This window comes from Nicotiana attenuata, chromosome 2 (assembly GCF_001879085.1).
Source record: "Nicotiana attenuata strain UT chromosome 2, NIATTr2, whole genome shotgun sequence".
NCBI classification, from domain to species: Eukaryota; Viridiplantae; Streptophyta; class Magnoliopsida; order Solanales; family Solanaceae; genus Nicotiana; species Nicotiana attenuata.
In genome coordinates, this window is record NC_031990.1 from 88,824,482 (window position 1) to 88,841,822 (window position 17,341).

The 17,341-nt window shown below is 36.0% G+C and overlaps 1 protein-coding gene across 1 annotated transcript; it reads right to left on the minus strand.

The window, feature by feature from the left end:
* Positions 7,134 to 12,207, minus strand: LOC109214567 (nuclear transcription factor Y subunit A-3-like). The gene is made up of 6 exons (XM_019378509.1): positions 11,996 to 12,207; positions 10,362 to 10,752; positions 9,973 to 10,085; positions 9,402 to 9,473; positions 8,077 to 8,244; positions 7,134 to 8,000 (listed from the first exon to the last, which is right to left on the minus strand). Exons 2-6 carry the CDS (start codon positions 10,654 to 10,656, stop codon positions 7,671 to 7,673), a joined length of 978 nt encoding a protein of 325 aa, XP_019234054.1. The 5' UTR covers positions 10,657 to 10,752; positions 11,996 to 12,207; the 3' UTR covers positions 7,134 to 7,670.

Sequence of the window (17,341 nt, forward strand, 5' to 3'; positions counted from 1 at the left end):
ATAGGTAATCGCACATTGGGGTGTGATGCACCTATACAGTTAAACGGATGTCTACATGTTTGCACTGGTTGCATGCGTCATCCCGGCTTTTCTTTTTCTATTTTCTCTTCTTTTGATTTCCACTCTTTGTTTTTCTTGCTTTTCTTTCTCTTTTTGTTTTTCTCATTTTTCCTTTCCCTCTGTTTTTCATTTTCTGCTTTTCCTTTTTCTTTTGCCATGGTCTTTCTCTCGATTCCTTATTTCGTTCCTTTCTCTCTTATTTTTCTTTTCCTTCCTCTCTCTTTTCTTTTTTTTAGGGTTACGGTCGAATCCTATGGAGATTGTCTACATATCATGACCCCGCATGAATCAGACCAAGCGTAGTTCTTGCAAATAAGGTAAATAAACTAACTCTTTTTTTGAATTTTTGAAAGAAATGCTTTAGAAGGAAAAGAGAAATATTTTGATTTTGATTTTTCTTTTTAATTTTTGAAAGAAAGACTTCGACCTTTTCATTTTATTGAAACTTTGGGAATTTTAGAAGTAAAAAGAAATATATTTGTTTGAATTTTCATTTATTTTCTAAACACGAAAGAAAAATATTTTTTTTTGGATTTTAAAAGTTGCCTCTTAATTTTCGGAAGAGGGACTTGTATGAAAATGTTTTGGATTTTTGAGCAAAAATATTTTTCGGACTCAATTTTCAAAATTTGTACTTTTTTTATATTTATTATTTATGAAAGAAAGACATCTAAGGAGTATTTTAATGATTTATTTTGACCTAAAAGGAAAAGGTGGCTATTTTCAAAACTTTTATTTAAGAAAACAAAGACTCGGTTTTGCAGATACGGCCTTTCAGCACTTCTGGGAGGAAGAGTTTAAGGCTGTGCCCGCAAACTATTTAAAATGACTCAGGGTGGCTGTTCTTGCAAAAACAGCCTTCCGGCGTCCCTTTGGGGACATTCGGCTTATTTTAAAACAAGAATGGCATCACCCAACTTATTTTGTATTATAATTTTGGTATTTTTTGGCTATTTTTGCAAAAGGGTGGTTGGGCCCGATGAGGGTTGCCTACGTATCTCACATCCGGTGAGAATCAAACCGGCATAGTTCGGGCAGATTGGGAATTGAGTATACTAACTCTTTCTTTTTTTTTAATAAAACTCAGACCATGGATCTTTAAGGAGAAAATATTTTTTGTTTGAGTTTTTCAATTGTTTTCTCTTTTTCTAAGGAAAAAAGAAAATATTTTTGGATTTTGAATGTAACCTGTTAATTTTCGAAAGAGGGACTTCTTTAAGAAAAATATTTTGAATTTCTGAGCTTTTATATATTTACAAAAGTACTTGTAGAGAAAAGCAAAAATATTTTGGACTTCAATTTTCAAAATTTTTATTGACATTTACAAAAAAAAAAAAAAACTTCTAAAGAAGAAAAGAGTATTTTTGGATTTTTGTTTCTGATTTTTTTTTTTTTTGGATTTTTGGAAAAATACTTCAAAATGAAGGAAACCTGTATTTTTGGATTTTGATTTTTATGAACGACATTAGAAAGAAGGAAACCGTTTTTTAGTTTTAAAAACTTCTTTTTTTTTTGTTAAAAAAATTATGTAAGGAAAGATTTCTGAAGAAAGAAAATATTTTTGGATTTTTTTGAAAATTGGGGTCGGAACCGCGTGCTAAAAATCCGGTACATTCCGTTTTGTTTCTCATCCCAGTCTTTCGCAACACTTCAGGTTTACTTCTTTTGTTAGTTTGCCTACGTATTTCACATCCGGTGAGAATCAGACCCGCGTAGTTCGGTCAGATGAGCCAAAATCAAAACTATTTTGAACCATAATTTCCTTTCTATTTTTCCAAATATTTTTCTTTTTCTCTTTTTCATTTTTCAAAAATCCGGCAGCATTTCGGTACTATTTGGGTATTGGGGTTTTTCAAAACAAATGATTACCCTCACGTAGTCCTAACACTGCTTATTTTCTCATTTAGACAAGCCAGTCAACATGCAAAGCCGAGCAAATAAATGCACAAGTAGCACGTAAGATGCATCAGGATGGTCAATTCATTTCAGGTCACCTGTCCTAGACGGACCCAACCCCTGTGTTGAGTCCCCTAAGTCAAATGCACATGATGCAAACAAGCGTCCTACTAGGGATCCGGCATGAGTTTTTGTTCTTCTAGGTTTAAATCCTAAGTTTATTGGTCTAGACTTGGCTTACCCGAGCGGACAACTCGAGCCGAGGGGGAGGCAGCGTACCGGGGATACAGAAGCTCCGCCGGCTTTGCAACTTATCCAAACCTCGTTCTAAATGGGAAAAGACTCTAAACAGAAGAGAAGCTACACGAAGTGCACCCTTCTCCATGATGTAGAAGACTCAGAAAGAAGAAAGGATTCGCGACAGTTTATATATACAATTTCAACAAATATCAAAGCAGTAAAATATTTAGCACATATAGCATGGGACATGTATAAAAAATCAGATAAAGCCAAATATAACAATTGTACTAAGCTCGAATTCTTGAACCCTGAATCGAAATTCTGGGTTCGTTTTCCCCAGTGGAGTCGCCAGAGCTGTCACACCTCCTTTTTACACACCTACCCCGAAGGATAATGTATAAGGGAGTTTTTCCATTTAAAGTGACATTATTCGAAATGGGATTATTTATTTATTTTTTAGAGTCGCCACTTGGGATAGGATTGGCTTTTGGTGTCCCAAGTCACCGGTTTAATTTAAATCCCAAATCGAGGAAAAATTCGACTTCCCAATTGGAGTCTGCGAACCGGAAATTCTGAATAAGGAATTCTGTTGACCCGGGGGAAGGTGTTAGGCACCTCCGGATCCCGTGGTTCTAGCACGGTCGCTTAAATTATTATAATTGGCTAAAAATCTAATTTTTATACATATTCCAACCTACAATGCAATTTTTAAGATTATTTACCGCTTTTAGTTATTTTTACGAAAAGTGAACGCCGTTTAAGAGCGTGTTTTTGGATCACGCCACATGAAATGCACCCGGATCCTTGACACCTCTTATTCAACGTTTTGGGATTTGGATTTGGGTTGCATGAAATGCACACCCGTATTTAGGAAGGTAAAATTATTAAAAAGCGCGCCTAAAGCGACTAACGTGTTATTAACTTTGTGGGAGGCATAAAAATTCGCTAAATGACACGTCCCAAATTCTACGTATTTTAATATACACATTGAGGGCCACGCGATTTATGCATTTTGTTTGGTGCGGCGTACCTCGTTTTATTTTTTTAAAAGCCATCCTAAAAGGGACTACCATTTTTCTATTAATGATCGTCTCTAAAAATAAACCTTAGTTAATTAGCATTATGAATTGCCATTATCGAGAGTAATCAAAGAAGTTGGGCCTCAAGTTCAAGTCCATACTTGAACAAAAGGAAATACCTTTTAATTCAAGTGTGCTACTTAACTCGAAGGCCCAAAACCTATGCTTCAGTTTTTAAGTCATCTAAGCCCAACAACTTTAGTATGTAGCAGAACAAAATTTTAGCAAATTATTCGAAGCAGCCCAATGGGAAGGGAGTAACATTTCAGTATTGTTCAAAACAGGCCCAGATTTCATTTACAAAAGCTGGACAGCCTGGGCCCGTGATAAGCCTAAAGACCCGATGCCAAATTAATTTTGGGCCTATTAAATTACTTCTTCATGGCTCTGACAGCCCATGCATTTATAAACCAAACTGAATGTGTTTTGACAAAGCATTAGTGTTTTAAACTACCAGCTATCATCAGGAATTAACTTGCTGTGCATGAAACATGGAACTAAACCTCACGTATGGGCCAGATTCTAAATATTTTATTAAGCTATGAATTAACACAAACGATGATAGAAAATATGGTTATATTAGAGTGATTACCATATGGAAGCATCAAACTTATTTAACATGTTGAAATGCATACTATTAATCATTCCTTAGGCCTATTAGTCCTGAAGTTAACATGGATACAAATATGTACTAGCCTCAGAATCAGTTTCGAATTCCACGCTGTTTTTCAAAGTTTAACAATTACCCCGACGTGAGATGAAATCTAAAACAAACATCAGAATTAACTCACGCTAAAGCTAAATATTACTGAATGAATACACACTAGTATAGCAGTCCAATTATTACAATTGTCAAAAGTCCAGGTCGTCTATGTTTCAAATGCTGCTACTACATAATTTATCGTGTAAGCTAATGTGTACACAAGTAAGCTAAACATGAAATTATTAAGAGCAATTTGTTATATGAACAATACACATGAGTAAACATGAATTTGAACAGTTCAAGCATCCAGATCAGCCTTTCACTTCACATCAAAACTTCGATTACAAGTTGTCTTAGCTTTTGGCCATTAGAGATTAAGCAAGTACCTGGAAGTTGAAATACAAACAAGAAAGGAGGAGAAATCAGCAGCAGTGGTGAGCTAATAACAGTGTTAAACAGCAGGTAACAGCGGCAGTAATTCCAACTTTGAATCCCAGAGATGACAACCAGTAGACAGACCAAAATAGACTCGAATAGACCAATTTCAGCTGGAAATTAACCCAGAAGCCTTTTAAAACTTCAATTACTGAAAACCAGGAGATGTTCCGGCCATTTTGGACTTTTGACAAGCTAGGAATTCCTACTGAAGGGCTGGAACTACAAATTACTATGAAGAAATTCAATAGAACAGTATTTTTGAGTTTTTGTGTTTTTTTTTTTGGTTTTTTTTGAAGAACTAAGATCTAAAATGATTTCAGATTTGGTTTTTTGAATTTGAAATTCGACATTTTCCAGATTCAAACTTGCAGAAACTTTTTGGGGGGAGTTTTTAGATTTTTTAGACTTTTTTGGGAATTTTCAGGTGTTTCAAAACTTTCAGGGAATTTTCAGGGGTTCAAATTTTGGGAATTTTTTAGAGAGAGTCCAACTTCCTTTTCAAGGCAGAGGTGACTGCCTTATATATGCAAACTAATGGGCAACCCTCAGATTTTATTTGTTTTCATTCCAGTCCTCTTTATTTACTCATTTACCCTTTGTTTCCTGACTTGTGTCACAAGTTATACACTACAATTACTGAAATTACACTAAGGTTCCTACTTTGGAAGGTCCTAGAAGATTCTAGTTTCAACTACCATGTGCTATCCAATCCTAAATGTCTTAAACTACCCTGAATTCAACCTAGAATTACTAACACTAGTTGAACACTATCAGCTATAACCAATCAACAAACTAAAACTAACAGAAATTCTAACAATCGAAGTAAACTGTCAAGACTGGAAAACAATTCAAAATTAACTTTAAGAACAATTAGCAACATTAAAAAGAAATCTAATTTTAATTAACTAGCTAATACAATTAAAACCTATACTAATAAGCACTGAATCAAAGCAACAATTCAACTAGAATCACAAAACAGGAACAAGACAACAATAAATCAAAGAAATCATGAGAACAGATTTAAACATGAACAAAAATTTAAACCAACAGATCAAAGATAAAGCAGAAATCGAACAATATTTCAAAACTAATCAGAAAACCAAGAAGGACATTTACATGTTTTAATCAGAAGATGAAAGATTAAGAAGGAACAGAAAGAAAAATAAACAAAAAAAGAACAAGAACTCACTGATTTTGGTCTTCATTTGGGCGGACCTCGAATTTGATTTTCAGTTAATGTTATATGTCTATTTTGTCAAAAATAGTCATATAACATTAATTAAAAATCACTCGAATACTTGAAACTCCCAAAACAGGTTGGAATTTTTGAACCCTAGATCTGAAATTCATGGGGTTTCACTTGGATTCGAAGGGTTTTGGTTCGAGATTCGGGATGAGGAGGTCAAGGAGGCTATAGGGTGTGATTTTGGTTGGATTTGGAAGAGTTAGGGTTTTGGCCGGAATTTTGATTTAATATTCGAGGAGTTTGGTTGTGATTTGAGGGAAACTAAATTCGGATATGGAAAGAGGAGGTAGAGGAGTATCTATGGTGTAATTTTGGGGTTCATCGGAGAATCGCCACCGGCGGAGGCGATTTCCGGCCGGCGGCGGACGGCGGAGGACGGTGGAGAAGTGGAGGAGCGACGGTCGGCGTTACAGGGGGAGGGATTGGTACGAGGATGATGGAACGGTCTCTAGGGTTAGGGAGTTATTTAGACACTTTTATTTTAATTCAAGATTCAATCCAGGCCGTTAGATTTGAGGGGATGGACGGTCATGATCCATTGACACCAAAACGACGTCGTTTTGGGCGTCTCTGGACCGGATCAGGGGTTGGGTTGGACCGGACTGGGTGATAAAATTGGGCCTGGGTAGAGTTTAGATGAACTGAGGGGTTTGGGCTTGGCTTTTTAGAGATTGGACAAGGTCCAAAAATCTGAAACAAAAGACCCTATTTAATTTCCTTTTCTTTTCAATTTTCCAATTTCTTTTAATCCCTTTTTTTTTTTTCTAATAATAGAACTAAAATTAAACCTAAAAGATTAAGCTAATCTACCTAATTATATTAAGCTAGAATTAATAATCAAAACTATTAGTAAAATACCAATTTAAAGAAAACTAATAAAATTCAAAACTAAAACTTAAAACCAAGCAACACATCAATTTTTGATTTTTGTATTTTTGTAAAACCCTAATTACTAATTAAAAAATATAAAATTAAGTCCTAAATGACAATGCAATGCGTATTTTTGTATTTTTTAGATGAATTATGCTAATATTAAAAATGTACACATAAAAAATGCAAATAAACACGAAAATTATACAAATAATTCCTAAAAATCGAAATAATAAAGAAAAATCCTAATTCTAAGGAATTTTGTAGGAGTAGTTTAAGCGTGGCAAAAATCACGTGCTCACAAATACGAGAGATAAGGGATATTTGTGAATTAAATTTGAGATGAGTTATCCCACGTTTGGTTGGGATAAAAATCACAGTATAACGAATCCCGAGATTGTAGTGTTATTTTTATCTCTATGGGAGGGTGGGATAACAATCCCGAAATAACTCATCCCGGAATAACTAATCCTGAGATACCTTGTTTCCCAACCAAACGAAGTGTTCCAATAGAATCTGCAATTCCAATTGCACACAAGAAATTGAACTGTAAGCACTTAATCCAGGTTTAGTTAAACCTCTCCTTTCAGATTTTGTGCAGTTATCACCCCTCACGAAGATATTGCATGTTGCACAAGCACAGAAGTAAATGTACAAAGCATGAAATGGTTCAATAAGTTTATCTTGTTGCACACAAAACCCAAGTTAAAAGTACTAACAATGAGAGCAATACAAAGCAACAGGAAATGAAAAACAGTAACACAAATAACAGTAGCAAGTATAGACTTAGAAGTGCAGCATGATCTACACGCCGCGCCACCAAGAAAAGGAGAAGACTGCCTTAATCTCCACAGTTTCTGATTAAGAACAGTCTAATGGTTTGACTTCTCCTCTCATTGTCCTTCTTGATGACGTGCAGAACCAACCTGCGATCTATTCATCACAAACCATGAACTGTATACCATACCGACGACCAAACCCTAGGAAAAAGTGATGTTAACGGTTTTAGTTCTTGAAAAGGAAAGAGTAACATAGCCAAGGATGAACTGCCGATTATCCATCTGAGTGCAACCAAGAAGAATGCATTTTGTAATGCAGCCTGTGTTGGCACCGACATCATGGATAACACAACGTGTTGTCAAGTTCCAACATGCATGAAGTCTGCAGCTTCCTGCATGTGAAAAGGGAAACCAGAGACTCTGAACTCTGGCTGCTGGAACATTTCATCACCACTGAAGATGCTCGTAACATCAGAACCAGATTGGGTGGAAGTGCCCCAACTACCACTCTCTGAGTGCTGAACCATGGATCTAGTTAAGTTGCCACCTGCCGTTCCCTTAAAGATGCTTTTGTCGTGCGTTGGAGATGAAGGCTTAGATTGCTGCATATTCTTTGTGTTCAAAAAGCGCCCTCCAGTACCTCTAGCTCTCTTCATTGCGTGACGATGTCGAGACTCATGAAGATATGGCTGTGCCATACAACAGATGAGATAAGACCACAATTTCGTTGTTGGCAAGTGAAAGATTTAGATTGGATGGACGTACCTTTCTGTCTTTGACAAGCTTATTCTGAGCCTCCAGCTTGGCACGGACTTGACGTCTTTTGAGGATAGCACTGTATTGTTTCGCATTCACGTAAATGGGCAAGCTCTCTGTGCATTCAAGAGGAAGTGCAACTCTTGTGGAGGTGACACCAACCATTTGAGGATAAATCTGGATATATCCCACACCAGAAAAGGAGTTACATAAAATAGCAAAAATTCATTATCAAGTGAAATAAATTCTAGTTTTTTTCCAAGTTGAAGATTGAGGAGCTCAACATGAGAAGCATTAAATGAGAAGAAGTGATTGTCACTTGCAATAAAGGCAGCTGAATGAATTACTGCTCTCTACTTTTGAAGAACTGGCACAAACAAGTGCTACTCGCTCGGAAGAGATGGCAAAAGTTAGTTGCATGTTGAATTTGGCAGGGGTTTGCAAATCACAGGATTCATGCGGTAGAAGGACAGTGGACATCATCAAAGAGAGCTGTTTTGGTGCATCACTTGTGTCTCCACAGATCAAATTCGTTTTGGTTTCTTGTGCTTAGAAAAAGATATGATAGTAGAGAATAGATCACTTCCCAACTTACCAAGTAAAGGCAATCTAAATAGTATTTCAAATGTCAAGCCTAATGGAGATTACACAGAAGAATATATTGTAACTTCAATAATTCCATGTAATCTAAATTAATTTCAGTTTGTTAGTGTGCACACATATCTCATAGTATCAGGACTCTAGATTTAGTGAGAAAACAGAGACAAAGTCAGCAAAGGAGGAGCGTCCGAAGATACTAAAGCTGATAAACTTCAAAAACTGCAACTCAATCACCAGATTGCTATCTCCTTCTGCTCTACCTTAAGTTAAGTCATGTTCAGATAAATTGTAAAAGCAAGAGAAGTGCATCAGATGACCAGTATTAGCTTCGCTCTTCCACTTAAGATGATGAGACCAGTATTAGCTTCACTATTCCTCTTAAGATAATGTACCATATACAAAATCAGTTGCATCGAGTTAATAGTAACTCTTTGACAAACAAAAGAATCAATGACAAGCACCAAATGCCTCCCAGATCCAAGAAAAGGGAAAGAAAGATGAATGCATAAAGAGACACATTGTGACATGGAATATGAATAATTATCCGAACATAAAAAGGTGAGACTGTTTGAGTTGCAATGACATTGGCAGCATCAGACAGAAATAAAGTAGTCCAAGTTTGACTCTTTCATTCTAGCAACCTTAAAATATTTTGGATGTTGAATCATAAAAGAAAAATATAAAAGATAGAGACTGTTGCTTTAGGTAAAAAGCTTGTAGTCAAGGTCACTTACGATGGCATTTGATCCATAAGTAGCCACGAGCCTTCCAAAGTAAGTGTCAGCCCAAGGGTAGGATGCGCAAGCCTAGAAGAAAAAGTGATCTGATTATTTTTACAAGTTATAAAGCCAACTAGTCATTTTTTCTTGATAATACATATAAAACCAATTAGTCATTTACTGAATTATAGTGACTTGGAACAATGAAAGGGCTAAATTTAGAAGAATGGAGCAAATATTTCATTGGAATCAGGTTTTTTAATCAATCCTATTTCTTCTGGCGGGGACACTAGAAGCAAGAACCAAAAAAGGAAGCAAAGGAAAGAAGTTAGAGAGAGAGAGAGATGTTTTAGACTTGAGAATAATTACAATCCCCCCCCCCCCCCCCGGGGATCACAATAGGGGTCATGGAAGATAAATAGTAAAAAGGGAGGGGGGGGAAGATAAATTTCGGCGGTTAATGGTGACTATATGCACCAGTAAGTGAGTGGCAGCAGCGAGAAAACAATGGAAATGCACATAACAAACTGACATCAAAGTGTACCGATCTGCATAGCAGATGCAAAATAAGTAAGAGATTACAGACCATTGGATGATTATGGTGCACATGTGGTTGAGGAAGAGTGTTGGTGGCACTTTTGCCTGATAGGAATGCTTTTGTTCCACTCTCTCCTTGCACCTCATAAACTCCATCCCAACCTATCCGGAAGAACATCATGTAACTGATGTCAGTGTATATATAGTATTTTTATCACAAATATGAAAAGCTAATATACTTGCTAAAGCCTATCACGGATCACATTGATAAGAACATCATTTGAGTTATTTAAATTCTGATATTATCACCCCAAAAGTGAATATATTCATCTAAGCTTCCTAACTTAAGGAGGTCTCAATTTGTTAACCGTTTGAGCACACTGTCCAAGAGAATTGAAGTTTAAGAAGAGATTATGTTCCAGTTCATAAATTTAAGACCTGGATGAAGCGCAACATTTTGCAGAACAGTATTGCTTTTTGCCATTGCGGTCTCCACATGATCAGATTGACCAGTTGACAGAGTAGAAGTTGAATCCTGATCTTGATATTGGGATTCTGTTTGCTTGATATTGGAGTGACATTTCGATGCAGATTCCGCTCCATTAAGGACACTCTTACAAGGAGCATTTTCTGGTGGTTCACCCGAGCTCCACATAGATGAACAATTCACAAACAAAGGAGTGAAAGATTGACCTTCTTTTCCACGGACACCTTTCTGGGAGAAGCTTATCATCCTCTTCGAATCTCGTGCTCCAGAAGCTTTACACTGAATATTTGAAAACCTCTATGCTACCTTAATACACTATACCACCGTCTAGACTGGAGTTACCTGATTAAATCAGAGCAAAATCCACGTATTAACAAAGAAGAAGGCTCAACTGACAATAAATGTAGAATACTAGACATCACAATTACTCAAGGACAGGCTACCATAGGAAGCTGAATATAATGACAAGCAGACTACTTGTTAAAGATTAGTGTTTCTGCCAAAATTTGGGAATAGCTGCACATAATAATGTCCAGAGGTTCTGCTTACCAACTACTTGAGCACCAGAGTCAGCCACTAAGAAATAATCGCCCCCCTCAGCCAATGCTCTCAATACAAGAAATTTGGGAATAGCTGCACATAATAATGTCCAGAGGTTCTGCTTACCAACTACTTGAGCACCAGAGTCAGCCACTAAGAAATAATCGCCCCCCTCAGCCAATGCTCTCAATACAAGCAATTTAGCGGTCATCACATCATGTTAACTGTGTGCTTCATATACTAAGGGCACGTATATGGTTACAAACTATGAGCTCGAATTGCAAGAGAAATATAACCGATAGTAAACACTGAAGAGTAGATAAAACCCGAAGGATAAAGGATTCTGTCAGACTTTCTTTCTTTACTGCTAATTCATAACACAGAATCTCTCTAAACAGAAGCAACAAAGAATAAATAGTATTTACACCATATAGCAGTAGAAACAAACATTCTTTTTCATTATTTAAATTTGTTCAATAATTTAAACTACCTTACAAAGTTTGAAGCATTTACACTTAATCACAGGTTCAGATAACTAGAATAAGTGAGGATGAAGAGAAGCACAATCTTTAAGCTGTCTTCCAAAACTAAATTCTTTAAGCTTCCTTAAAAATAGACCAAACTTTATTCCCTTGCCTTTTTTACAAGGTAACAATTTATAGATGTTGTGGATTTATGTTTCAGAAAGCCAGCTTTTGCTCAAAACAGGAGGATCCTTACATGTTTTGAGCAGCCAACTTTATGAGAAAAAATACTACTACTAATTTGGAAAATTACAAGATTCAACCAAGCTATCATCATTTTCATTCCCCCTTTATCTAGTTTTAGTTAAGCCAACCAAAGCATTACCCTAACAGTACCAACCAAGAATCAGATATTTGAAACAGAAAATCCCCTGAAAACATCAAAGAACTATGCTTTAAACCTTTTTTATGATCCCCATATTTTCAAACTCCAAAATTCATTCAAGAAAATTCTAAAAAATAAGAAAATAAAAAAAAAGGAAGAACAGAAAAAGAAGAAAGGCTAAAGAAAGGGTTAAGACCTTTTGCTTTGGTTAATGAATGACTTGAAAAAGATGGATCCATTTGCAAGCATACTGATTTGATACAAACATTTGCTTAGTTTTGGCTCTTGGTTTGATGCTAAGATGTATTTTTGTGCTGTTTTCTCCCCCCACCTGAAAACTACATTAACTATATACTACTAACTACTTCCTTTGCTTTCCCAAATTTCTCATATAAAAAAGTACAGTACATAAAACTTTTTTCTAAAAATAAAAAAGGCAAAGGAAAAAAACAAAACTATTATCCATTGAGTCATCACATGTAATACAAACAGTCCTAGTTCACTCTCTCTTTACCCACCCTACCCTCACCCCATCCACCTTCTTTTGTTTTTTTCTTTTCTTGATTTGGGCACCCTTTTGATAATATTATGACTAGATTAGCCACCTAACCTAATTATGACATTCATGACTTCAAACTAGACTTCCAAGATTGGAATTAACTTTGGTCAAAGGATTTTTCACTTATTAATTTTACCATTATGAACAAAATATTTTATAACAGTTACAAATAGAAAAGTTGAATTTTTTTAGCTTTTAGGTGTTTTGTATTGAGAATTTTTTAATTTTTTATGTTTGGTTGACTTAAATATTTTAAAAAATAATTTCCTCGTGATTTGAGAAAAATGACTTCTTACTAAAAGGAGGGAAAATATTTTTAAATTTTTCTTCATCCTTCCCCACACAATTCTTCACCCCCATCCTTCACTCCCCCGCTCAGCCCCCTAGACCCCGAACTATCCCCCCCCCCCCCTCCTCCCACAAACACACACCATTACTCATTTCTGTCTTTCATAGTGTTTGCCTAAATTATATATTTTTAAAAAAATATTTTCTGTTACTTAATCAAACATCAGAAAATAAACAAAAAAATCGCTTTTTTCCTCTTAATTTTGCCCTTCGAGTCTGCGAGGAAATGATTGAATGACTGAGTCATAGAAGTAACGAACTGGATTATTAAAGTATGTAATTTTAATTACAAGAATCGTTCTTTTCCTCTATATGACAAGTTTAACTGTATTTGTAGACTCTAATAAGTAGTTAAATGAATTGATTGAGGTGTGTCACAAATTAGTCTAAACACCACGTCATGAAGAAATTTACCTCTTCAATTTTTTATGTTACATGACAAACAAGTATGGCTTAGTTGGTAAAGTACACCACTAATATATGGGTCAGGATGATCCAAGCAAGCCATTAATAGGAAATTTTACCTCCTATAGCAAAGCTTTATACCTTATTATTATAAATACATATTATTTTCTATAGCTATCTTTTAGGTTTTATAACAAAATATATATTTATGGTCACTTCCTACTTTTTAGCCATTAAATACGCTAGGTATTATTTTTCTCTCTCATACTTTATGTTCTTTCTCTCACAAGACCACCGTATAGTATACAATTTCAGAAACCAAGATCTCTCCACAATCTCTCTCTCAACCCCAGTCTCTTCTCCGTGAATACAACCACGATTCTCTAACTTTTACATTTTACGTTTTGATATGCATTCTGAAGCATGGTAGAAGCCCTAGGACCAGCAAAATTCTATGGTAGCAGCTTCCTTGGGCCACGGTTTTACAAGCCCAACAAAGAGCGAGTGGATCCACCAGTCTCCATTATTGATCCATTAATGTTATGGGCGGAGGAAGCCCACTAGTCCATGGGTGGTGTGAGCTTCACGCGCCACCGTCTTCATGGCCGCATTGAAGGCAACATCGAGAAGCTGCGCGTCGAGCTTTAAATGGCAGAGATGAAGTGTGGCAAATAAACCCCTGCTAAGGGTTCAACTCTGTTTCTTGTCAGTCCATCGCCTTCTCCTGCTCCGTATGTATTGAAACTTATGGATGGTGATTCAGGGGTTAAGGGAAAAGATACTTTATTTTCATTCTATTCAATGTATCTCGCTGTTTTACATGTATTTCATTGTATTCATTGTCTTTACTTTTTCAATATATTCACTGTATTTAACTATATTCAAGTTAAATGTATAATTTCAAAGCTTCACTTTGTTTCACTGTTTTGTCAAGCAATATATATTCAGCAATATGTGTTCAATGTATTGTAGAATGTATTCATTTATTTTTTTAATTAATATAATTTATTTATTCAGATGTATATGTGTATTGAAATGTATCTGCAGTATGTATTCATATGTTTTGCACTTTAGATGACCTGCTATACTTCATGTATTTATTGTATTGTATGTATTTAAATGTATTCAATGTAATTATATAATTTTAATATATAAATCTATTTGTAAAGATACCACTAAAAAATATTTTAGTAAAGATACCACTAAAAAAAGAAAGGATGGATTGAATCTCTCAAGATTGTTATGTTTTTGGAGTGTTTTTCGGCTGAGAATCTTTTCTATAACTGGAAATACAAATTTTACGTGTTATAATTGAGTTTGTTGAGTTATATTAGGAGTCTACCGCGTTAATTGATTCACTTACCGTTTTTAAATAGATCAAGATTTTTTTTTTTTTTTTTTTTTTTTTTTTTTTTTTTGCAGAGCTTTCACTTTTAACTTCAACGATATTATTTCATTCTAACAAACTTAGCGGGCGTTTGGACATAAGAATTGTAAAATTCAATTTTTCAAGTAAAAATGGTATTTAAAAATTAGAGTTATGTTTAGACATGAATATAATTTTGGATTTTTTTTTTTTGAATTATTGTGAGTGATCTGAGTGAAAATTTAAAAAAAAAATATCTTTTTGGAGTTTTTCAAAATTTCCAAAACTTCCAAAGTTCATATTCAAGTGAATATTAAAAATTTTATAGCCAAACACTGATTTTGAAAAAAAAAGTAAAAAAATTTCAAAAAAAAAAGTGAAAAAATTCTTATTTCCAAATGGGCTCTTACTATTGTGAACCCGTAGGTCCACATATATGTGTAGGTGAGAGTCGTCACACTAGCCTATAAACTTCATAAAGTCCATAGAATTGACGTGCATCACTCGTTCTAAATAAGTCAGATAGGTAAAAATTGAGTTTCTTTTTCACAAAAAATATTAACATATCTGATAATATTGATTTCGAATTTTTCTTACGAAGCTTGAGATCTCACCCGACACAACTCCGATGCCCTATATGTAACCAACTTGGTCGCACTGAGGACGAATTTGTTAGATTGTACGAAATCGAGCAGAAACGAAGAAGAAATCAGAAACCTAACTCGGGGAAGGAAGGTGGGTCAAAACCGAAAGAAGAAAAAGAAAGTCCAAATACATATGTGCAGCTGACCTATCTAAAAATAATTATAAGGCCCAAGGTGACGACCCAATTATAAATCCAACAAAATAGACCTGTGAGAGACCCCTGGGAGTGGCTTAGTCAGCATATCGGCCAGTTGTGGTTTGCTGGAAACAAATGATAACGAAATGAGCCCATCTTGGAGTTTCTCACGGTCAAAGTGGCAATCCAACTCCATATGTTCCTACGCTCATGAAACACTGGATTCCGAGCAAAGTAGATGGCGGACTGACTATCACAATGTAAAGGAACTTGTGATGACCCGATAGGTCATCTCATATTTTGAAACCTAATTCTGTGATCCGAAGCCTTAAAAATCATATATTATCCTTTCTCGATTTCCGTGCATAGTCCGAGTGACTTTTCGAAAAGCTTTTATGTCAAAAACTGAGAAAAACATGAAACTTTGCCTTAAAATTCACCTGAGTTGACTTCGGTAAATGTTTTGAGCAAATGGATATAGATTCGTGTTTTGACGGTTCTGGTGAGTCCGTATCGTGATTTGGGAATAGGGCGTATGTCCGGAATCGAATTCGGAAGTCCTTAGCCCGAGTTATCGCATTTTATGGAAATTTGAAAATTTAAGGCTTAATGAATTGAAATGTTTGACCAATGTTTGACTTTTGAATATCGGGTCCGTATTTTGGTTCCGGAGCCAGGCATAGGTCCAGTACTATATTTATGACTTGTCTGTCAAATTTGGTGAGAAACGAAGTTGGTTTGACGTGATTCAGACGTCCGGTTGTGAAAATAGAAGTTCCAAAGTTTTCTTAAAATTTTCATTTGATTTGGTGTTCAATTCGTAGTTTTAGGTGTTATATTGGTGATTTGATCGCGCGAGCAAGTTCATATGATGTTTTTAGACTTGTGTGCATAGTTGGTGTAGGGCCCCGAGGGTCGGGTGAGTTTCGAATAGGCTACAGAGTAAATTGGACTTAGAACATTTGCTGGTGTCAGCAATTTCTGTGAACTGGCCTCTGATCTTGCATTTGCGAGATCAGTGTTCGCATTTGCGAAACTTTCCCACTTCTTACAGGTTCGAATTTGAGAGCCATGTCTTCGCATTTGCGAATAGTGCCGGGTCAGCTTAAGTTCGCATTTGCGATCATGAGGTCGCATTTGCGGAAGGCTAGTGTTCGCATTTGCGAACAAAGCTTCGCATTTGCGATGGGAGCTGGGGAGGGGGATTCTTCGCATTTGCGATCATTGGGTCGCATTTGCGGTCAAGTCAGTGTTCGTATTTGCAAACTTTTCATTGCAAATGCGATGATTGCAGAGGTGTGAGAGTCTACGCAAATGCGATGGATTTCTCGCATTTGCAGGCTTCGCATTTGCGAAGCCTAGGTCGCAAATGCGACATCTGCAGCTGAACATAATATGACTTAGACGGGATTTTTGGTTCATTCATGTCATGACCCAAAAATCGATCCGGTCGTGATGACGCCTATCATGAAACTAGGCCAGCCGTCATAATTCCCGAAGTCAATCTGTATTCAATAAAAGTTATTTTTAAGCCATTAATTAATCAATAATCTCATAATGTAAGTCTAAATGAACAGTGCGGAATAAATGCACAAGCCCGACATCGGGTGTCACAAGTCACGAGCATCTACTAAGGTCTGAATACAATGAAGAGTCTGAAAATATACTAAACCAATCTAAGGAAGACAAGAGGGATAAAAGCAGTGCTGCGAACGTCGGGCAGCTACCTTGCTAACTCCAATGACTCTGCCACTGAGTAATCAACACCCGCTACCGGGTTCAGAACTACCTGAATCTGCACAGAAGGTGCAGGGAGTAATGTGAGTATGCCAACTCGGTAAGTAATAAAAGTAAATGAAAGCTGAGCATTAAGAAAACACGTAAGACACGTCATAACGCTACAGCAAAAGCAGTACATTTCCAAAACAGTACAGAAATAGTTTACTTTGTAAATCATGCTCAGTTTCAGTAAAACCATTTAAAACAACTTTCAGTAGTTTCAAACGAGTGATAAAACAGTGAGTAAAAAAAATAGAAACGTGAACAGCCCCTCGGGCAAAACATGTACCATAAACCGCCCCTC